The 20,570-nt window shown below is 52.2% G+C and overlaps 8 protein-coding genes across 10 annotated transcripts; 5 read left to right on the forward strand and 3 right to left on the reverse strand.

Moving 5' to 3' along the window:
- Nucleotides 1-206: 206 nt before the first annotated feature.
- PV05_01909 (uncharacterized protein) lies at nt 207-2,426 on the forward strand (the record flags this gene model as incomplete). The annotated part of the gene is made up of 1 exon (XM_013466967.1): nt 207-2,426. The coding sequence occupies one exon, from the start codon at nt 207-209 to the stop codon at nt 2,424-2,426; it is 2,220 nt and encodes a 739-aa protein (XP_013322421.1).
- Nucleotides 2,427-2,974: 548 nt separating this feature from the next.
- PV05_01910 lies at nt 2,975-6,950 on the forward strand. Of its 2 annotated transcripts, XM_013466969.1 has the most exons (5): nt 2,975-3,496; nt 3,545-3,767; nt 3,824-3,999; nt 4,050-6,553; nt 6,609-6,950. In XM_013466969.1, exons 1-5 carry the CDS (start codon nt 3,314-3,316, stop codon nt 6,814-6,816), a joined length of 3,294 nt encoding a protein of 1,097 aa, XP_013322423.1. In that variant the 5' UTR covers nt 2,975-3,313; the 3' UTR covers nt 6,817-6,950. The 2 variants fall into 2 exon arrangements, with proteins under 2 accessions (XP_013322423.1, XP_013322422.1); XM_013466968.1 differs by having other exon boundaries at nt 3,545-3,999.
- A 380-nt stretch (nt 6,951-7,330) lies between these two features.
- On the forward strand, nt 7,331-10,864 carry PV05_01911 (uncharacterized protein). Its single transcript, XM_013466970.1, has 3 exons — nt 7,331-7,737; nt 7,792-8,279; nt 8,346-10,864. The coding sequence occupies exons 1-3, from the start codon at nt 7,401-7,403 to the stop codon at nt 9,972-9,974; spliced, it is 2,454 nt and encodes an 817-aa protein (XP_013322424.1). The 5' UTR covers nt 7,331-7,400; the 3' UTR covers nt 9,975-10,864.
- PV05_01912 lies at nt 10,771-12,767 on the reverse strand. 2 transcript variants are annotated; one of them, XM_013466972.1, is made up of 4 exons: nt 12,594-12,767; nt 12,494-12,540; nt 12,285-12,428; nt 10,771-12,214 (listed from the first exon to the last, which is right to left on the reverse strand). In XM_013466972.1, exons 1-4 carry the CDS (start codon nt 12,610-12,612, stop codon nt 11,255-11,257), a joined length of 1,170 nt encoding a protein of 389 aa, XP_013322426.1. In that variant the 5' UTR covers nt 12,613-12,767; the 3' UTR covers nt 10,771-11,254. The 2 variants fall into 2 exon arrangements, with proteins under 2 accessions (XP_013322426.1, XP_013322425.1); XM_013466971.1 differs by having other exon boundaries at nt 10,771-12,428.
- A 119-nt stretch (nt 12,768-12,886) lies between these two features.
- PV05_01913 (uncharacterized protein) lies at nt 12,887-14,912 on the reverse strand. The gene is made up of 2 exons (XM_013466973.1): nt 13,402-14,912; nt 12,887-13,286 (listed from the first exon to the last, which is right to left on the reverse strand). Exons 1-2 carry the CDS (start codon nt 14,476-14,478, stop codon nt 13,185-13,187), a joined length of 1,179 nt encoding a protein of 392 aa, XP_013322427.1. The 5' UTR covers nt 14,479-14,912; the 3' UTR covers nt 12,887-13,184.
- A 539-nt stretch (nt 14,913-15,451) lies between these two features.
- Nucleotides 15,452-16,186, forward strand: PV05_01914 (uncharacterized protein). Its single transcript, XM_013466974.1, has one exon. The coding sequence runs from the start codon at nt 15,609-15,611 to the stop codon at nt 15,936-15,938; it is 330 nt and encodes a 109-aa protein (XP_013322428.1). The 5' UTR covers nt 15,452-15,608; the 3' UTR covers nt 15,939-16,186.
- PV05_01915 (farnesyl-diphosphate farnesyltransferase) lies at nt 15,654-17,950 on the reverse strand. The gene is made up of 3 exons (XM_013466975.1): nt 17,700-17,950; nt 16,416-17,649; nt 15,654-16,367 (listed from the first exon to the last, which is right to left on the reverse strand). The coding sequence occupies exons 1-3, from the start codon at nt 17,765-17,767 to the stop codon at nt 16,230-16,232; spliced, it is 1,440 nt and encodes a 479-aa protein (XP_013322429.1). The 5' UTR covers nt 17,768-17,950; the 3' UTR covers nt 15,654-16,229.
- Nucleotides 17,951-18,175: 225 nt separating this feature from the next.
- PV05_01916 (uncharacterized protein) lies at nt 18,176-20,556 on the forward strand. The gene is made up of 2 exons (XM_013466976.1): nt 18,176-19,858; nt 19,966-20,556. Exons 1-2 carry the CDS (start codon nt 18,539-18,541, stop codon nt 20,131-20,133), a joined length of 1,488 nt encoding a protein of 495 aa, XP_013322430.1. The 5' UTR covers nt 18,176-18,538; the 3' UTR covers nt 20,134-20,556.
- Nucleotides 20,557-20,570: the final 14 nt, after the last annotated feature.

Raw genomic sequence — 20,570 nt, forward strand, 5'->3', positions numbered from 1 at the left:
GGAAACAATCTGTATGCAGGTCGCCGCTGTTCAAGATGGAGGTGCATCCGGCCAGCACCATTGGACCCTGCGCCAGGAACAACAATGTCACACAAGCACGAAAATCTCCTTGACACGAGTTCCTGTTCTTGTGATTGATCCAATACAGCTTACAAAGGTCCGGGAGAATACATCAACAAGCATTTGATGTGCGCCACTGCCTCTCCATGGTCAATGCGTTTGACAGCTCAATCTCAAAACACTCCGTCCAAGAATGTCATAATACCTGCTGTGGATCGCTCCTCCGCCTTTTCGCATTCTCTCACCTTCGCCTTCAGATCCACGCTGGTTTCAAGATGTGCCTTACTGAGATTTGGACCTACCGCGACTGTGGGTGTCGCTATAACCACAGCGTTCTCTGTCGCTTGTACAGACGAGGAGGAACGCCATGTTTTGCACCCAACATTCACTACCCCATGGACAAATGGCTCGAGGCGACTGGACTCGACGCCGAGCTGGCTTTTAGACAATTCAAAGGGAGCACGAAGCCCACAGAACCGCAAAATTGTCCTCAACATAGCACCGTCCAGAAGACATTCCTCAATCCTATCTGCGAAGATTGTCTACTTGCAGAGATCCAGTCCCGGCCAGTCGATGGCGCCAATACGGATCCGCCGCCAGCTCCTGTCCCTCCGTCGGACAATGTCGAGGGACTGGTCTGGGACAGCGGAGTCAAGGTCGAGATTCAAAGCCGGACATCGCAAGAGCTCTCTGCTCCAGTGACGCCGATTAGCACGGCGTCTGCCAATGACAGCGACGATATTGACCGAAGAATCCTCGAAAGTCATGTTGAGATCACAATCGAGGCCGACAACTGCAGTGACTCGGCGGATGACCCGTCTTCACCACTGCTTACGTCATCTCAGAACGAGGACAGCTCACCCCCTTCATCAATTGCCACATCTCCAGAAAGCTTAACCGATGCTGGCAAACGATACTCGACGTCTCCTACTACTCTTCGTAGTCGGAGACACGGATACACGTTTCATGATGGGTACTCGTCAGATATTGGGGACACTGACGACGGAGCGGGCGATGCCCCCGGAGAAGAGTACCCTCAAGCCCAACCGTCACGAGGAAGACCTCAGATTCGTGGCGACGGCAGCATCACAGTTCGGAGTGTGACTGACCCTGTGATACCGCTTGCTCTCAACGCAAGGAAGAAGAGCAACAAGGGCCTCTCAAGGTTCAAGAGTATTCGATCTATTTCGTCAAGCTTTCGACATAACTCAAAGACCAAAACTCAGGATTCGGTAAATGAGAGCGACACTGCTCCAAAGGTCACCTCGAAGGCAATGCCTACGAGATCACGCTCCAGGAATCCTTTCCGTGCATTTCGAAGACGGAAGTCCTCCCGCAACCATGCAGAGATGATAGAAACAACGCCGGTATTGCACAGCCATGACTTTTGTGACAGCTTCGAGGATGAACCGATATACTTGGAAAAGCCAGTTCTCCCACCACGCAAGGCGAGCCTGAGACATTGGAGGTCTTTCACAGATCCAGAACAGATTCAGTGGGAGAACACCTCGTCATGCCACAATACACGCAGTCGTGCACCCAGCCCAACTGGGTCTTGGTCACAGAATCATCTGGACTACCGAGGAGAGCCCGAGGTGCCCAGGTGGGAATTACCGACGCATAAGGACATATCCTTCGACACCCAACCGGTATTAAGTGATTTCGAGGTCGAGAGAACGGCCGGTTTCAACGTGGAGAATGCCACTCTCCCAGCCACGGCCGTTCCAGGCACTCCGGATTCTTTCAAGGTCCATCCACTTCGAGCGAGGATCGAGGGCATCGAAACCTTTGATCTCGGTCTCGATGTTACGTCCCCTACAAAGCAAGAGAAAGAAGAAGTCCGTGACATGGAGGACCAGGCATGCGTCGTGGAAGAGCATGTCCAGATGATAGGGGTCGCCCAAGCTCCCGAAGTCGAGGCGACATGTAAGACGCTGTCGTCGGAAGGGGCGAGCCTGCAATCAGAACAGCCTGAGGAAACACAGCCCGAACAAGAGCAGGGCCAATTGCTGCTAGAGCCGGAACAGATCGTATCGCTGTATGGCCCTCCAAAAAAGGCGGACGACAAGGAGCAGGCAGAGACCGGAGACCAAGTCCCAGAAGTTGTCGCTCAGAAAGAGGTACCAGTGGATGAGGTGCATGAGGAGGACTCTGGATCGACCACGCCACCGGGCTCGCCTTCACCGGCACACCGAGATATGCTTCCGACAAGACCTCTTCATCCACCCCGCAAAAGCTCGCTTAGAAGACTGACTGGGTTCAACCATACGGTCATGCCATTTGCAGACTTTGAGTTCCCCATGCCTGTACTAGCTTCGGCTGAAAGCAAGACTGACGCTGCCGATGAGGGCCGATTGAGTAGATAGCTTTCTCTTTTCAGCCGTTTTAATGATACAATGATTGATGGTGTGGATTTCCTACAAGTAGTGTGAGAGCGGGCGCTATCAAATCCTGTAATAGTCGAAGACCATGTCCGAAACACATTGATCGATTTGTTCCAGTAGACGTGTCAAAGTCAGCGTAGATGCCTAACTTAAGGACCATGGCCGACGTGTGGATGGTCGAACATAATCGTTCAGACAAAGTCCTGCTGCACAGGTCTACGCGACCTTGGGTATTGTTGATCGACGTGAGTCATCGCGATGGTCGTGGTCGCTACAGCTCCCCAACTGATGGCCATGCAAGAAGCAGGAAGAGAAGAGAGATGAAACAATTCGCAAGGGTTACTTGCTAGTAAGGGAGTGGATTACAGGAAAAGAAAAGAAAAAGAATACGTGGGCAAATCAAGGACCCGTTAGGAGCCTGTCACGTGTGGATTGACAACAGGGATACTTACCACCATCGCCCACCAAGCCACCTAAACTACCAGGTACTCTGTGCACAAGTAAAATAAATAGGTGGTGGTGGAGTATCACTGTGAGTATCAACCACGCAACGACGAAACCGGCCAAAATTATTGTTCCTCGTCCACATCCACATCCACATCCACGTCGACCACCAGGCCGACTCAATCGGCGTCTCTTTCATTTCTAGGCCATATTCAAATTCCTCGGGAGATTGAGCTGTCGGGCTATTTGGTTGTATCTCGCCCTCTGGAGACATCCTATCAACATCTTTTGTTGTTCTCTTACGTTTCTCCCTTCCTATCAGCAAAAAAGCCTTCGAACCACGATCGCGCACACAACCCATTGTTCCTCCCACCCAAATCGCCCCAGGTCGACTCTTGTGCATGCAATAGGCGCAGTTGAGCAACATGTCTGTTCTCCCTGCCGAGGTGCAGGGAGCATTATCCCAGCTCTTGCAAGCACTCTCTTCCCCGGACAACACCCTCCGCACACAGGCCGAGGAACAATTGAACAATGATTGGACACCCAACCGGCCCGATATGCTCTTGATGGGCTTGGTCGAACAATTACAAGCCGCTGAAGAACCGTCGGTAGGTTGACTTCCTGCGGCTGCCTGGCTGTCGCTAATCGATATGCAGACTCGGTCATTTGCGGCCGTCTTGTTTAGAAAACAAGCCTCCAAGACGAGGAAACTCCCTGGCTCCAACGAGAATAAAGAACTCTTCCTCACCCTCAGCCCCGAAGCCAGAGGTGCCATCCGATCGAAGTTACTGGAGGGGCTAGCGAGGGAGCAGATTAATGCGGTGAGGAACAAGATCGGAGACGCAATCGCAGAGATTGCTAGACAATATGTCGATGCCAGTATGTGTCACAACTTGGAGCGGCGATGGATGGCTAGCTGACAGTTCCTGACGCAGACGAGATGTGGATGGAACTCCTCGCCGCGCTATTCCAGGCAAGCCAGTCGAACGACGCGGGCATGCGAGAATGCGCATTCCGAATATTCTCAACCACGCCAGGTATCATCGAGAAACAGCATGAAAGCGCCGTGCAAGAAGTCTTCGGGAAGGGCTTCAAGGATGACAGCGTCGATGTAAGCGCATGCGCGAAGTGCCCTGAGCCTGCATTACTGACAAATCCCAGGTCCGGCTCGCTGCCATCGAAGCATTCGCCTCGTTTTTCCATTCAGTCACGAAAAAGGCCCAATCGAAATATTATTCCCTGATACCCGATATTCTCAATATTCTGCCACCTCTGAAACAAGCTGGAGATACGGAAAATCTTTCCAAAGCATTTGTCTCTCTGATTGAGCTTGCCGAAGCGGCGCCGAAAATGTTCAAAACCCTCTTTTCTAGTTTGGTCAGCTTCAGCATATCTTGTATTCAAGAGAAGGATCTAGGGGACCAGACACGGCAGAATGCACTGGAACTCATGGCCACATTTGCGGAGTGGGCGCCGGCCATGTGCAAGAAAGAACCGTCATACACAAGCGACATGGTCACGCAATGTCTCAGCTTCATGACCGACATTGGTCTGGACGACGATGACGCTGCCGAGTGGAATGCGAACGAAGACCTCGACATGGAAGAAAGTGACATGAACCACGTTGCTGGCGAGCAGTGCATGGATCGTCTGGCCAACAAACTCGGAGGAGAAGTGATGTTGCCAGCCACATTTACCTGGCTTCCAAGAATGATGCACTCGGCTTCCTGGAGAGATCGGCATGCGGCATTGATGGCCATCTCTGCCATATCGGAAGGTTGTCGAGATCTCATGATTGGAGAGCTAGACAAAGTGCTCGAGCTGGTTGTCCCATCTCTCAGAGACCCGCATCCTCGGGTACGGTTTGCTGGTTGCAACGCCCTGGGTCAGATGAGTACCGACTTCGCGGGGCCTATGCAGGAGAAATATCATCAAGTGGTGCTCACGAACATCATTCCGGTCCTGGAAGCTCCAGAACCTCGTGTGCAAGCTCATGCTGCGGCTGCCTTGGTCAATTTCTGCGAGGAGGCGGAAAAGGCCATTCTGGAGCCTTACCTCGACCAGTTATTGGGCCACCTATTGCAGCTTTTGCAATCGCCGAAACGTTACGTGCAGGAGCAAGCTTTGTCGACGATTGCTACCATCGCCGACTCTGCCGAAAGTGCTTTTGTTCGATATTACGATACCCTGATGCCTCTCCTATTCCGCGTCCTACAGACCGAACAGTCCAAGGAGTATAGACTACTCCGTGCTAAGGCCATGGAATGTGCGACCCTTATCGCTTTGGCTGTCGGCAAGGAAAAGATGGGCCAAGACGCGATTACTCTGGTGCAAACGCTGGGTAATATCCAGCAGAGTATCACAGACGAGGACGACCCGCAATCCCAATATCTGCTCCATTGTTGGGGCCGAATGTGTCGTGTTCTGGGCAGAGACTTCGTACCTTACCTTCCGGGAGTCATGCCGCCTCTACTGGAATTGGCATCAGCCAAAGCTGATATCCAGCTCATCGACAACGAGGAAGACGCCTTGGACCAAGAAGACGGCTGGGAGCTAGTGCCATTGAAGGGCAAGGTCATCGGCATCAAGACGTCTACACTCGAGGATAAAAACACCGCCATCGAACTCATCACCATCTACGCGCAAATACTGGAGGCTGACTTCGAGCCTTACGTCGCCGACATCATCGAGAGGATAGCATTGCCGGGCCTCGCTTTCTTCTTCCACGACCCGGTGCGGGTCGCTTCCGCAAAACTCATTCCCCAGCTACTGAATTCTTATAAAAAGCGGTTTGGCGACCATTCGCCTCAGTTGATGGAACTTTGGGCCAAATGTTGCGACAAGGAAATCGAAATTCTCAGCGCCGAGCCTGCGATTGACACTCTGGCCGAGATGTATCAGTGTTTCTACGAGAGCATCGAAGTGGTTGGTAAGAATTGTTTGACACAACAACACATGGAACAATTCATCCAGTCAGTCAAGTCCTCCCTGGAGGAATACCAGAAGCGAGTACAGGAACGTGCTGAAGACAAGGCCGATGCGGCGCAAGCCGGTGTCGAGGAAGATGATGACTCACTTTCAGTGCAATATGCCATCGAGGACGACCAGACACTGCTTTCCGATATGAACAAGGCTTTCCACACCATCTTCAAGAACATGGGGACCAATTTCTTGGGACCTTGGGAGAGACTGATGCCGTTCTACCAGTCGTTCGCTTCGAGCAGCGATCCCACTCAACGACAGTGGGCACTCTGTATTTATGATGATGTGCTTGAATTTTGTGGTCAGCAATCATGGCAATTAAGTGGAGAAATCACCAAGGCTCTCATCCGTGGAATGACGGACGAGAATGCAGCAAATCGACAGGCCGCCGCCTACGGAGTTGGGATTGCCGCCCAAAAAGGGGGTGAACAGTGGTCGGACTTCGTCGCTGCCAGTCTGGAGACGCTGTTCCAGATCACTAGGGTACCGAATGCAAGGAGTGAGGATGAAGTCTTTGCGACGGAGAACGCGTGCGCGGCCATCGCCAAGGTCCTGCATTACAATGCCTCCAAAGTGCCTAACCCGCAACAAGTTGTTGAGCAGTGGCTGGATACTCTGCCTGTTGTCAATGATGAGGAAGCAGCTCCTTATGCTTACTCTTTCGTCGCCCAGCTCATTGACCAGTAAGTGGCGCCTGGCCTCGTCTACAAGAGAACAACCAACTAACCAGTTTAACAGACAAAATCCTGCCGTGTTTGCCAAAGCGCAACAAGTCTTCCATCATATCGCACTCGCACTCGAGGCGGAAATGATCCAGGGTCAAACAGCCAAGAAAGTTGCTGAGAGCGCAAAGGCGATGGTCACGCAGAGTGGAATCAACGCGGATCAGGTGTTGCAGACGCTCTCGCCTGATGGGCAGGCTACCGTGCGGAGCTATTTCTCGTAATGCTTGCTGCGATGTGACGGAACGTGAGTGGGCGGTTTGCATAGCATGGATAGAGGTGAACAATCGGTGCAATCTCAGGTAGCATGAGATATGGACTCGCAATAAATGAACACTACCTACTCGAAGTAACAGAACCATCACCATCATGCACCCTTGGGGATACTGTAGATTGTCACCACTGACCAGCACCCATCAGCTAGTTTGTGGACAAAAGAATCGTCGATAAGGCTACCACTGGGCTCGGGATCTTTAGGAGCATCAGGAGGCTTTCGGAGGCTAGTGGGCCAATGAGCGGGCCAAGGAGGTGATGGAGGCCGGGGACTCCAGGGTCAAGCCAGGAAGTTAACTTAGGTGCTGCGTTGGGGGTCTCGGGGGTCTCTCTTTAGGTGTATGCTACTCGTAGGTACTGGTATACTGTGACTGTCCCCAGCCAAGCTACGCATGCCACCATCGGCCGCCGTCTAACTCGGGGCCTCGGCTTCCTTCCTTTTCTGTCTTTTCGACTACAACTTCATGGACATCATCTCAAGCAGAAATGTCAAATTGAGGCTTAAACACCCTTGGGCTTCAATGTCGCTACGAAGATGCCCCCCAACGACTCGTCCGCTGCTCCCATATCGAACCGTGCAATAAAGAAGAGAGCTTCGCAAGCATGTCACCATTGCAGGACGCGCAAGGTCAAATGCGACCTTGTCAAGTCCGGGATCCCGTGCCACAATTGCGAGTCCGATGGCGTTGAATGCCTGGTCGTCGAATCGAGGAGGAGCAGGAAATATCGACTTCAGAAGCGCCAGTTGACCGGCCTCGTCTCTTTGCCTCCGCTGGTTCAAGCTCAACCAAGATCCGCATCTGAGGATTCGCCTTCAATTGCTGGTAAGGAAGAAGAGGCGACCAAGGAAGCCGTGACCCAATTCGATCTCGGTACGTGTATGTGACGACGTGATGGCAAATGGTGAAGCTGATGTTTGACTCAAGAGGCTCCGGCAGCTTCTTCGGTCGCTGGCGGCAAGTTTCAAAGTCCTTCTGCTATCTACGTAGGTCCAGATCGTAGTTCGAGTCGCGTGAGCCAGCGACATGCCCGCACCAGCGCCCCTGCGGCTTCGCCGGCCCAGCCGACATTACACGTCGACCTTCCGTCGTACATTCGACCACTCCGGCCGGGCATCCAGGCAGATGATGTTGACCTCCTCGCCCGACGTGGAGCCTTGAGTCTGCCGGACGACGAGCTCCGTGACCAACTACTTTGCTGCTTTGTGCTTTACGTGTATTCTTACATGCCGATCATCGACCTTGAGGACCTTTTCAATGCTCTTCATGGCAAGGAGGACGCCCCGAAGGTCAGTCTTACGCTCTTTCAAGCGGTCATGTTCGCCGGAAGTGCTTTTGTCGACCTCGAACTGCTTCAAAATGCAGGGTACGAAAATCGGAGAGCCGCCAGAGCCGACTACTATCGGAAACTGAAGGTAAATGGGCCCAATTAATGTCATTGAAAAGGAAAAAAGACGCTACTAACTCTTGCTCCTTTGAAGCTGCTTTACGACTTCGACTGGGACGTCGATCGCCTTGCGCTCATCCAATCACTCCTGCTAGCGAACTACTGGTATGTCTCCGAGAACGATCAGAAGGACCCATGGCACTGGCTAGGTATCTGCATCTCACTTGCAACGAGCATTGGCTTGAACCAGAGGATCACGTATCACAAGAAGGACCAGAAAACCTGCCGGCTGTGGAGACGTGTATGGTGGACGTGCGTTATGCGGGATCGTATAATAGCAGTGAGCATGCGAAGACCGCTACGGATCAAGGACGAAGATATTAACCTCCCACCACTTACGCTCAATGACTTTGATATCCGACCTGTAATATCTTCCATGGCCTCACTCCATGACAGTCCGTTTCTCGTGGATTTGTCGCTCAAGAAGAACCTCGCCGAGATGTGCATGGCTAAAATCAGCCTCTTGCTATCCATGGGCCACATCATCAGGGATCTCTACCACTTGCGGGTCTTTGGTGGCTCGACTGCTGAAGCCACCATGCTCTACAAGCCTCGGGCCCAGGCATCGCACATCGATCCAGAACAAGTGGCGGCGTTACATAACGAGCTGGATCAATGGTACAGAAATCTACCAGTCACCTGCTGGCTGTCACCTCTGTCTTGCGGCGAGAATGTTCGCCGCTACGACGCTTGTACCGAGGATGCACTATTCTTGCACAAAGCCTTGCTTCGCATGATCTACCTGATGGCCACTGAAAATCTGCACCGACCTCAAATGTTGTTGAAGGGCATGTCGGCGGATTCGACGTCAAAGGTGCAAGAAGCCGCCGAGGAAATAGCTGACATGGTTCAACGGCTCCAGGAGCGCAATCTGGTCCGATTCCTCCCGCCACTGTCGGTCAGCTTCATGCTATTTTCTCTTGCAGCTTTCCTGGTCGAGATCAAGACCAAGGGCCGGAATCTGCCCGGTCAACAATTTCATCACTGCATCCGAGCTTTATGGCAACTGCGAGATATTTGGCCCATAGCTGATTCCGCATGCTTTCTGATCGGCCAGATGATCACCAAGAGCCAGGTTGGGGGCATTTCGACGCCCGGCATTCAACCTACGCAAATGACCTACGCTGATGGTCCAAAAACAAGTAGCATGCGTCAGCACAAGAAGACGGACGCGCCACGATATCCCATGGCCTTGGTGGATCACCAAGATATCAACGGAGAAGTCCTAAAAACTAGTAGCACTTCTTACAGACCAATCAATCAACCAGTCTCGGCCGACATGAATCACCCACCAGCAGATCTAATGCCGACCTCCACATCGTTGGCATTCCCCGACATGAATGACCCGACTCTATATGCCTGGACAGGATCAGAGTTCGATCATCAGTACGGCGTCATAACGAACGGTCATGCTTTGCAAATGGACTTTGCCTTTGATGATCTTGGAGGAGATATTCAGAACGGTCTAGGGATGCTAGGCTTTGGACCATCACCGGGTGACCTTGACCTCGACCTCGACCTCGACCAGATTGCTGGGATTGATATGCCGTATACGTCGACCGGCCAACCACATGCAGTCTTGACGGATGACTGGACCTCGCAAGCACAATCGCAGAATCAATACTTGGATCATTCTTCGTTCCATGCTCCGCCAGCCGTGTGAGCCGGACATGGTGCTTGGGCTCGCGTTGAGTTCTGGGATTGGGCTGGATTCGATTCGTTATAGCCCCATGCGAGTGACTGAGTCTAGTCATCGAGAACAACTCGATCGATGCTCTGGTCTTGGTTTGGGGGAAATAGCCACGAGTCGACAACATACCGCAACAGCACCGCAGGACTGTTAAAACAACATTGGCTTGTGCTTCAGCTGAGGGGGCTCTGTTGACACCAGGACGTCCCTTCGTCTCCTAACTTAGCGTCCAGGCATTGACGCTGGCTTTGCTTGTGGTCGGTGATTCCGTGTCTCGGACTTGATTCGATTCGATTCCCTCAAGCAAATACAATGCCAGTCAATCACCAGCGTCAACGGATGGCCAGAACGCCAGGTGTGTTCAAAGGAGAAGCCTTGCCTCCCAGCTTTGCTGTTCTGTGTGAAAGTGGGGAGTCGCCGAGATGCCGGCTGAACCACGCGAAGATACTGGCGACTGAACGTGGGTGTTTTTGATCGTTGTTGAGACAAGCCACGCCACTGCAATCATTGCCTCCGTACGGAGTATAACCACCTGGGGTACATATCCGGGTCCGCTGCAAGTATCAACTTAGTGGCCTGGCTCAAACCCGTCGCGGTCGTTGCTGCGTGAATGTTCTCGAGGGACCCGATTCATGCCTGCACTGTATTGCACATCACGTACCGCCTTGGCCTCGAAGACGGGATAGGAGAAGGCGATCGAAAAACACATCAGCTATCTGCTCCGCAGGTGAAATGGCCGGCAGGAGCAGGCACGGACGTGAACAAAGTGCTCATCATTTTTATTCCCATTCTCAGATTTCTCGTGTCAAATTCATTTCTTTCCCTATACTCCGTATCTAGGTAGTCATTGCAGAGGCCAGTCCGAATGGAACATGGGTGGGTGCCGCATGCAGCACCCCCTTGCCGTGTCAGGGCAGGGCAGGGCAGGTTCAAGTAGACTAGTCTAAGGTACTGTACCAGGTATCTTGTCTTTTGCCCTTCATCGGTATATCTCATCATACTCTGTCTTCTCGGTGCCCGCGCGGAACGAAACCTGCCATTGCGCTCTGGACACGACGCTCCATTCGTACCGAGTTCGCGTTCCTCGTTCTCATTCTCGTGCTTGTTTCAGGCCATATCCATAAGGCCCTGGTGCGCGCCGCACATCACCTACGCTTTGTCAAGGTTGCCCCCCCATATCCATTCGCTGACCGTGCAGCCCGATCCTACACTTTCCAGGCACATCTTTCAACATACGTAGTAATTCATTTTCGTCACGACCTAGGCCCTAATTTCTCCAATGCTCTGGCCCCCTGTTCCTCCCACTCCTGCTTCGAAATCCACATATTCTCTTTGTCAGACATGATATTTGCCAGCACCGCTCCACCAAGGAATACCATATGTCTCCGCCTCGGCGGATCCTCTATCCTGACCTTGAATTTATTCAGTCGCTCCGGATTTCCGCCCAGCACCCGCGTCAGCCAAAGTTGTTTGAGTTCCTTCTCCAACCGGGACGGCAGGCCGGGATACATGCTGCTCCCACCGGACAAGACGATGGCTTTGTACAGACTGCTCCGCACGTCCACGTCGGCGGCCTGGATCGTGTTAAACAAAAACTCGGCGATGCCGGGCTGCTCGACGTCGACTAAGTGAGGTTGGAACAGACACTCAGGCGCTTCGAAGCGTTCGCTGCCAACGCGAATGACTCGTCCGTCGGGTAGAGTGTACGATTCGACGAGCACGGTGGTGTCTTCGGACAGCCGCTGGTCCAGGCCGAGATCGTACGACACGTAGCAGAGCTTCTCTTTGATCTGGCGGACAGTTTCGAAGTCGGCTGTTCGGTTAAGCGCATAGCCCCGTCGCAGGAGCAGGGCAATCAGATTGCGGGTTACATCTCGCCCGGCCACGTCGAGGCGGCGGGTCAGGTGGTTGAGTACGGTCGACTCGTAAACAGGGACGATGTGGGTGACGCCGTCGCCGGAGTCTACGACCACACCGGATGAGAGGCCTTGTGCGTAGAGCGCTAGGACGGCTTGGATGGCCACATAGACCCCGCCGAAGTTGTAGCGCTCGAACATGACTTGGCACATTTGTTCGCGGTTCTTGAGAGGGTTCATGGGCGGTTCAGTGAGGAGGATCTTGCGTCCCGTCGGATCGATCCGGAGTTTCTCGAAGAAGGTGAAGTCCCAAAGGTGTTGCATGTCGTCCCATTTCTTGACAATGCCATTTTCCATCTTAAGGAGAGACTGTGTCAGCGGGATGAAAGAATCCATAGAGGGTCGGACGGGACGGGTGTGGATGTACAGGATAACTTATTTGAAGCATTGATCTTGCCGCGGCAGCCTCATCGCCGCACATGATGTCCTTAACCACGATGTCGCCTGCTCGCTCTTCTGAGCGGAGGATCGGTCGGCCGACTATGGAGGGGAATTGATGTTCAGGGAAGTTCTAGAAATGGTCAGCTCTCTTCTGGCAATAGCCCTGATGTATCAACGCTAGCATTCAGTACATACTTGAGCGGCATAGCCGACCTTGAGGAAACCGGTACCCCCATCGAGAACTGTTGTGCCTGTGTCAGCATTGGTAGAATACGGTGGCCTGGGGACGAAGTACCAATGGGTGGTTCGGCCATTTCGGGAGGTTGTGATCAGGACCCTAGTATGCAAGAAAAAGAGGCTCCCGAGGGGTAAGGTTGGCAGGTGGTAGAGTCAAGGGAATACTAGGATTATATCGTGGAAGCTCACTCAATACAACTGCGGAATCGACGTATGCGCAATGAGGTGTGCAGCGTCGTCGGTCAAACAGTCGCAGTCCACCGATGCCAAGCGAAGATGACGCCGCTTTGTGACTGCCCCCTCAATTGAGGCAGAAGTCGACATTGCCGCTTCTACAGATTGATAGCGAGATAGACAAATGGTTTCGCCAGCTGCAAGACGCGATATAGCCCATCTCAAAGAGGACGACAACAGAGGGACAAACATATTTCTATCTCATTCCAGTCATCATTCGTGTCTCATAACCTCGTATATCCGATCGCTCACCCCAAAACTTCACGCATCTTGAATGTGAATCTAGTTGCAATGATGGTTTTTGCTATGCCGATCGAACCAAGCTCAACGCACAAACCCAACATGAGATGCAAGGATCCTTACGCTCGCTAATGCCACTGCCACTGCCAATGCCAATGCCATGCGACACCATGCTTCAAATCTTTCCAATCACTTCGTCAAGCGCCTCAACGCCCAACTGTCCCAGCGTTGTTCTCGTCCTCTCCAGCTTTCTATTTTTCGAAGGACTTCTGGACTTCTGTATGTGGCATGAGCAAACCGTCAGCCAAACAGCGCATGAAGGTCCCGCACAAAGACCTCCAAAGCAAGGTGGGGATCTAGTGGTCGTCGCGACGACTACGGGCACGACTTACCGCACGTGATCGTGATCGGTAATCTTCGCTGTCAACTGCATCATCCTCGACCATCCGGCGCCGACGCTCCGAATCTTTGACGAGGTTGGTGTCGTCGTAGCGGCCTGCAACACCGCTGCCCCCTCGGTAGCTGTCGCTGCTCTGAGGAACGGGCCCGTCGTAGTACCATTGACCATCCCGTCCCTTGTAGTACCCGCCTTTTTCTTTGGCCTTTCGGCGGCGTTCACGTTCCAGTCGCTTCTTGTGGTGCTCTTCTCTCTCTTGCAGCATTTTGCGATGCTCACTGTGCTCCTCGGAGACCTCGTTCCACTCGCTCACGGCCCCTTTGATACCAAGGGCCGCAATACCAATGGCTGCGGCATCTTGCCAACGTGACGCGCGTGCCTGTTTGTGGGCGTCTTCAGGTGACAGCTCGCCCTCTCTCACTTTCTCCATTCGTTTGTCGTGGTTTTCGATCGAGGAGTAAACCTTCGAAGCCGCGTGGATAGTAGCGACACTGGCAAGCGCCGCAGTGATCCACTTCTTGCGCTGGATTTTGCGACAATTCTTTTCCTCCTCAGTGGACGACAGTAGACTTTCGGATGATGAGGAGGAATCGCTCGAGGAACCACGCCGTCTACGAGACCGTCCAGAGCTCGACTTGGCTCGAACGCGGGATCGAGGAGGCACAGAACCCTCCGAGTCGTAATAGCTATCACGTGCATCGCGGTAACCGTTCTGGCGATCATTGTAGGAGACAAGGGCTCCAGCTCCAGCTCCAGCTCCAGCCCCTGCGCCTGCAGCTCGAGCATTGTTCATGGAACTGGCTCTTCGTCGTGGTTGACCCGGCCGTCTTGGGAGGATTTCGCCCTTGTGTCTGACAACCTCGACAATCTTTTCATCAGGAGCGACATCTCGCCGACGACGCAGTACTAGGCCCTTTTCTTCTGGTCCGCGCATTTCCCAAATGTTCGGGTCGTCCTTGGGTACCCGGCCACGCATCTTCTTGTACCGATGATGGATAGGGTCCCAGACTTTATCATAGTGTTGTGTGGCAAATGGGATGGCATTCAAGCCTAACGGCAGCGCTTGGTCCATTTTGAGCCCGATTTGACGTTATACGGCCGCGTTCTGGCAGGGTATGTACGGGCTGCCTGGCAGCACAGGTGGAAATGGGGCGCCGAAAGAGTTTCCTGAAAGACGGCCGATTGGCTGATTGATAAGCCAATTCTGTTGCGAACTGGAGGACGATCACACATCCAGGCACAAGTCACACATTATGCAACAAGGGGAGAGGTCGATCCTCAGGTGTGGTGTTTTCAAGGTCGGTTTGTTTTTTGTACGAGACGCCGGAAAATCAGGACGACTATGGAAGGCTGGGAATGTGGATAAGCAATAAGTATTAAAGTCGCGGAGGCTTCTATTTGAAACAGAAACGAGACGTCATCGTGTGGCAGACTCACCGCTATTCTGGGTCTGGATTGGATGTTTTAGAGCGTGAATTAATATACAAAAAAGCCACTGGACGGAAGGGCATTTCGGTCCAAAAGGAACGGGAAGAGAGGAAGCACGTCGAGCACATGAGGGTCATGTGGGCAAGTCTAGATGGTGATGGTGAATCAAGCATTCGGGTCGAAGCGCGTTGGGAAGATCCTGTAGCCGTGCGCTGTGTGCTGCGATCCTTTGGTCCCTGGGAGATGGAGAGCGTACGGATACCGTGCTCAGAATTGCCGATGGTTGCGAGAGGCTGGATCCTTGGATGAATAAGTGGCACCAAAGCTGATGTGACCTTGTTTGACTGGCTCCCGGTTTGTTTCGGGCAGTTGAGGGACAAGCCGAGTGGAGGAAACATCGAGAAGCTGGGAGCCCACCGTGCATGATGGCAAAGCAGCAGTGAGCAGCCCAAAAATCCGAATCGGAATCGGAATCGAAATCGAAATCCCAGTGGCAATCATGCTGTACAATGACGTTGCCTCAATTCAACAGCGAAGCTTCCCGAATCTCGACGCGTCTTCAGAGCATTGTACACAGCAAGAGACATTCAGCTTTTCTCCTTCTATCACAACCCACGGGACTTTGCAACTGTCGGTAGCCACGTTTGACGAACTGTCTATGAAGTACAGGGGGAGGCAACAGCACAGGATGCAAAGGGAAAAACTGACTGCAGAGACTATCACATCCGTTCAAGTTGAATAAAGTACCCAATGTGGTGAGCACACGGCAGTGGCATGGTATGCTTCTGCCGTTCCATGTCCACTTGTTCATGGTATACCCTTTCACTCGCCAGTCCTTCCTACGAAACGTGCCATGATCACCACTACGTTGAAGTTGCTCAAACAGGAATATCCCAGCTTTATAAATGCTCGTCCGCCAGCTATTGGATGGCTGGCACGGTCACACAAAGACGTCGTTTTCGCACACAGTGGCGGTGGATTTGGCACAGTTTCGACTTCAAGGCCCAAAGAGATGTACGATTGAAGAGGGAAACGATCCCTCTCACAAGGCACCTTGAGAAGATCCGAGTCACTGAGATGGCAAGTTTGTATGCTCGAAGGTAACAAGACACCTCATTGAGAGTAATCTTGGGCCTGTCAATTGTCAGTTTCGAGCATCATAAGCATCAATTTCAGCACATCTTCGGCACAACAACAGTCAATGAAAAGGCTGAGTTGCAATTTGACATCAGTGCTTGTTCAGGTATCGACACAAAAGACTTTTCTGCTAGCCATTCTTTGCTTCGCCATTTTCGAAACGACAAAACGAGCAATCCCGCGAAGGAAGCAAGAAATATATGCTGAATCACATTAATATACAGATCAATCCAGTGTTTGGCTCGGTCGCATCTGCCATCACAGTTCACCATGCCCGCTTTCGGTGGCACTGGTTAGATTCCGACCTGAAAGTTGAGCGCTGAGTTCGCCCAGGGCCTTCTTCAATTCTGCATAGGCCATGTCGAATCGGGCCCCTAGCATCCATGCGACAAACAGCTAGAGTGCGTCAGCATCCATAATGTCAAGACCATGATCTACACTTACCATTGAGACGGCAATGACCACCAACATGGTCGCAACTGCTCCGAATATGACCATCGTATCTCCGCTGTCGTCGGGCTGAGCCTTGACCTGCGCCTGAGCCCCTTCAGCCTTGCTCTTGGCCAGAACATCCTCCACCTTTTGTGATGGGAATATTGATTCGATGAATTGTTCGACCTTTCCACATGCAATGCTGATTTTCAAAAAATTCGGGTCTTGCGGTCGGTTCTTCTTTCGGATGGAATGAATGTGCTTTCGGAACACTTCGCATACCACTTGCAAATTCTGGGTCGATTCAATCATAAGTTGGCATGCCTCGCCTTTGGTGATTTTGATGTTCCGTTGGAACATGGCATAGTTTTGGAAACATAAATCCAGCGTCGCAATTGCCATAGACTGTGGAATGGCGCAGAAGTTGAACACACTCTGTTCCCGGAGCCCGGCCAAATAAAACAAGCATTCGTCAGCATGCTCGAGCGCATTCAGGATCATGTCTGAACTGCAATTCAGCGCTTTCTCTTTGTTCTCTGGCTTGAATAGATCCCCGAAGTTGTCGACATGTCTTGACCAAATCTCCTTTGGCCAGAATTTTCGGTTGTCGTCAAAGTCTTCCCGAACATCTCGAATGATATTCACCTTTTGCAAGAACAAACCCATTGAGCGGTGGAGTTCAGGTCTTTGCAGAAGTGCGGTATTACCAAAGCCGCTCTCAACAAACATCCTCGTCAGTCCTTCTCCCACCAGGCCAGCAACGTAGAAGCAATAGAGATCGTAGTCGTCAATCGTCTTGACACCAACCTCGTTGAATTCCGCGTCCAAGCAGTAATCCGCCATACCATTGCCCATCTTTTCGGTAATGTCCTTGATGATTTCTTTGTATGCCGGCTTGATCTTCTTGAATTCTTCAATGACATATCTGAAGTTCACCAACAAATCTCGATCCTTCTCTTCTGGTCTATTTCCGTCAAAATGCCACCCATCTACCTCCAGATTTTCATGGAACTTCCGCAAAACGGGCTCTTTGGTCTTCGCAGGAATAGAGGTGTCATCTTCAACAGTATCCAGCCCGCGCAATATCAAGTAGAACAGACAGACAGGTAGTAGGAGGTCTGGGTGCAATTCTTGGATGACAGCACTGAAACTGCGACTGGTCTTATCCAAGTACTGAAAGCAGATTTTGGCTGACTCGGACTCCTTGCTCTCGTCTCGTTCGTGCACCGCATTGTGCCAAACTTTCCTGACAAAGGTTAGTCCATTGCCATTTTCTTAGTACAGAGCGCTGTTCACCATTGAATGATTGATCGTAGTTCCTGGACGTGGAATAGATAGTACAAGACGTCTGTGGCTTTTGGCATCTTGACAGGAACAAGCTGCAGTCGCTCTCGGTTTCGGTTCAAATACAGTGCAGTCTTCGTGGATTACATAAAGAGCGACAACATTCGAAAACACAGGGGAATATTGGGGGAAGATGACACCGGGCTCTGTAATGTAAACTCCTTTAGAGCAACGTGTGCGCAGTGTGGAGATGAGCAGATCCGAATGGTACGATGCCCCCCAGAAGAATTCAAGTTGGCTAGAACCGGTTAAAGACCTGGTTAAGCCAAGCACATCCGCCAGAGGAGGAGAGGGCACTAAACGGCCGCATAGCCGCCTCTGCTCCCTGTCCACCATCCTGTCAACAGCCCACAAGCTTGCGGCTAGGCGAGGCCGGGTCGTGGCTGTGGCTCAGTCAGCATTTTTTCGTCCCTATGACTTCACCTCACCGTTGACTTGGGTGCTTGGATACTGACACGCGCGGCTCCAAGGCTGCGATAAATTCTTATCACTTGGTTCTAGTCAGCGGTCTCTGTTTCTTCAATTTGCACTGGCTCCGACTTGAAATTGCCTGGACACCTCATCTTTATTTGTCAAATCACTTCTCGTCTGTGTTCCGGCTCACGCACACAGCTGAGCACTACTGAGACGGCGGACAATCGCTCACTCTTCGTGTCAACCAACTTCTATTGAGTCGGTCTCAGGCGCAAGAGGAGAGAGGGAGAACCGTGTCATTCCAGTGTAGAAGCTCATATAGTGTGAGACGGGATCAGACTATTTGGGATCGTCGCGTTCCCTCTATCACGACAGCGATGGTCGTCGACACATCCTACTACGACGCACTCGGCGTCAAACCCGATGCCACCGAATTGGAAATCAAGAAAGCATACCGAAAGCTTGCCATCACAACCCACCCTGACAAGAACCCCGGCGATGAGACCGCACACGTTCGATTCCAAGCCGTTGGCGAAGCCTACCAAGTCCTCTCCAATAAAGACACGCGCGCCGCCTACGATAAATATGGCAAAGAAAAGGCAATGCCCAGCCAGGGCTTCGAAGACCCCGCCGAGTTCTTTAGCATGATCTTCGGAGGTGATGCCTTCGTTGATCTGATTGGCGAACTGACCCTTCTCAAGGACCTCACCCACACCATGGACATAACAATGGAGCAAATGGAGGAAGAAGAGCTCGCAAAGAGCGCCGAGGAAAAGCTCAACGTCCACAATGCAGAAGAACAACAAGCCACAGCCGCTACCGCAGCCAGTATGAACGCCAAAGAGGCGGAAGCCAAAGCAGACACCACCAGCGAAAGCATGTCTCCCCCACCTCCTCCCTACGTAGGCGAAGAGCCATCCACATCAGCATCTGCGGGCCACGGCTCAGGCACATCCACTCCTCGACGCTACCTCGGCCAACAAGCCATCATGGACAAATCCGAAGAAGATGCCCGCATGGACGCGGCGGGCCTGTCCCAAGAAGAGAAGGACCTCCAAAAGAAGAAGAAAAAGGGCGGCCTGACGAAGGAACAACGCGAGAAACTGGAAGCCTACGAGCGCGAACGACGCAAGGCGCGCGAAGATCGCGTTGACACCCTAGCCAAGAAACTCGTCGACCGCATCTCAATCTGGACGGAGACAGACAAAGGCCCCGAAGTCACGGCGGCTTTTCAAGAGAAGACGCGCCTCGAAGTCGAGAATCTTAAGATGGAATCCTTCGGAATCGAAATCCTTCACGCCGTGGGACAGACGTACTTGCAGAAAGCGACGAGTTTTCTGAAATCCCAGAAATTCCTCGGCATCTCTGGCTTCTTTTCTAGGTTAAAAGATAAAGGCACTCTCGCCAAGGAAACGTGGAACACCATCTCGACCGCCATCGATGCGCAGCTCACCATGGAGGAGATGGCCAAGCTCGAGGAGAAGGGCGGCGCGGACTGGACAGATGAGAAGAAAGCCGAGTACGAACGCAAGGTCACGGGGAAGATCCTGGCCGCGGCGTGGAAAGGAAGTAAATTTGAGATCCAAGGCGTGTTACGCGACGTCTGCGACAAGATCCTGAACGATAAGACCGTCAGGTTGGAGAAGAGAATCGAGCGAGCGCACGCCTTGGTCTTGTGTGGAACGATTTATCAAAAGGTGTGGTCCCTTTTCAACTACCCCATTCGGTTCTTCATCCCGCATACAGTAGAGACGAAAGCCTTGGAAGAAGGAAAGTTGTGTACTGACACTGTTTTTGATGACAGGCCGAGCGCGATCCCGACGAAGAAGGCGACTTTATGGCCTTCGAACAACTAATGGCCGAGAGCGTTAAGAAGCAGGAGAAGAAGAAGGAAAAGGAAAAGGAGAAAGATAAAGAACCTTCTTCGTCAAAACACCATTTCGGCCATAATCATGCGAGCACGCCGTCATGAGTGCCGGGCGCATGCATGGCCTTTCCTTCCTATCCCTTTTCGCTCTTTTTCTTGCGATGACACACGACAGGAAGCGTGTCCACCGACAGCGAACAAGCGGTTTATGGGATTGGTATGAAAGCAGAATAGAATGTGTGGGGTTTAATTTTAATGGAATAATGGGATCATTTCCACCACACTACGCTTCCCAGACGCCATCCTTCTCGGATGTTGAATTGTAGCTAGAGTCGCTAGATGTTTGGGTGTTTATGCCGGGCACAATTTTCATACTCCAGGTGAAGGTGTTGTGTTGTGCATATCGAGCTTACAGGCCACCGGGCTTATTCTTTTTCCTTGGTCTTTTCTCCCTCCTCTGCACGATAGATTGCATATATTCCCGGCCAGCAGTTTGTTTCATAAGCACCAGGCAAAGCAGAAGAGAGAGTACGACCGGTGAC

Source organism: Exophiala xenobiotica (assembly GCF_000835505.1).
Source record: "Exophiala xenobiotica strain CBS 118157 unplaced genomic scaffold supercont1.1, whole genome shotgun sequence".
Lineage (NCBI taxonomy): Eukaryota > Fungi > Ascomycota > Eurotiomycetes > Chaetothyriales > Herpotrichiellaceae > Exophiala > Exophiala xenobiotica.

Excerpts from the sequence above, each read along its gene's own strand:
- PV05_01912 (XM_013466972.1), bottom strand. Across the intron at positions 12,429-12,493 it reads AGGTCGGCTATGCCGCTCAA|AACTTCCCTGAACATCAATT; the intron begins GTATGTACTGAA and ends GACCATTTCTAG. Across the intron at positions 12,215-12,284 it reads TGCTTCAAATAAGTTATCCT|ATGGAAAATGGCATTGTCAA; the intron begins GTACATCCACAC and ends TCTCTCCTTAAG.
- PV05_01916 (XM_013466976.1), top strand. The coding sequence starts at position 18,539 with ATGGTCGTCGACACATCCTACTACGACGCACTCGGCGTCAAACCCGAT. Across the intron at positions 19,859-19,965 it reads GTGGAACGATTTATCAAAAG|GCCGAGCGCGATCCCGACGA; the intron begins GTGTGGTCCCTT and ends TTTTGATGACAG.
- PV05_01915 (XM_013466975.1), bottom strand. The coding sequence starts at position 17,767 with ATGCCAAAAGCCACAGACGTCTTGTACTATCTATTCCACGTCCAGGAA. Across the intron at positions 17,650-17,699 it reads CTACGATCAATCATTCAATG|GAAAGTTTGGCACAATGCGG; the intron begins GTGAACAGCGCT and ends AACCTTTGTCAG. Across the intron at positions 16,368-16,415 it reads TGGTCATTGCCGTCTCAATG|CTGTTTGTCGCATGGATGCT; the intron begins GTAAGTGTAGAT and ends GACGCACTCTAG.
- PV05_01910 (XM_013466969.1), top strand. The coding sequence starts at position 3,314 with ATGTCTGTTCTCCCTGCCGAGGTGCAGGGAGCATTATCCCAGCTCTTG. Across the intron at positions 4,000-4,049 it reads TCAAGGATGACAGCGTCGAT|GTCCGGCTCGCTGCCATCGA; the intron begins GTAAGCGCATGC and ends GACAAATCCCAG. Across the intron at positions 6,554-6,608 it reads GTCGCCCAGCTCATTGACCA|ACAAAATCCTGCCGTGTTTG; the intron begins GTAAGTGGCGCC and ends CCAGTTTAACAG.
- PV05_01913 (XM_013466973.1), bottom strand. The coding sequence starts at position 14,478 with ATGGACCAAGCGCTGCCGTTAGGCTTGAATGCCATCCCATTTGCCACA. Across the intron at positions 13,287-13,401 it reads ACCGATCACGATCACGTGCG|AAGTCCAGAAGTCCTTCGAA; the intron begins GTAAGTCGTGCC and ends TGCCACATACAG.
- PV05_01914 (XM_013466974.1), top strand. The coding sequence starts at position 15,609 with ATGGTATGCTTCTGCCGTTCCATGTCCACTTGTTCATGGTATACCCTT.
- PV05_01911 (XM_013466970.1), top strand. The coding sequence starts at position 7,401 with ATGCCCCCCAACGACTCGTCCGCTGCTCCCATATCGAACCGTGCAATA. Across the intron at positions 7,738-7,791 it reads CGTGACCCAATTCGATCTCG|AGGCTCCGGCAGCTTCTTCG; the intron begins GTACGTGTATGT and ends GTTTGACTCAAG. Across the intron at positions 8,280-8,345 it reads ACTACTATCGGAAACTGAAG|CTGCTTTACGACTTCGACTG; the intron begins GTAAATGGGCCC and ends GCTCCTTTGAAG.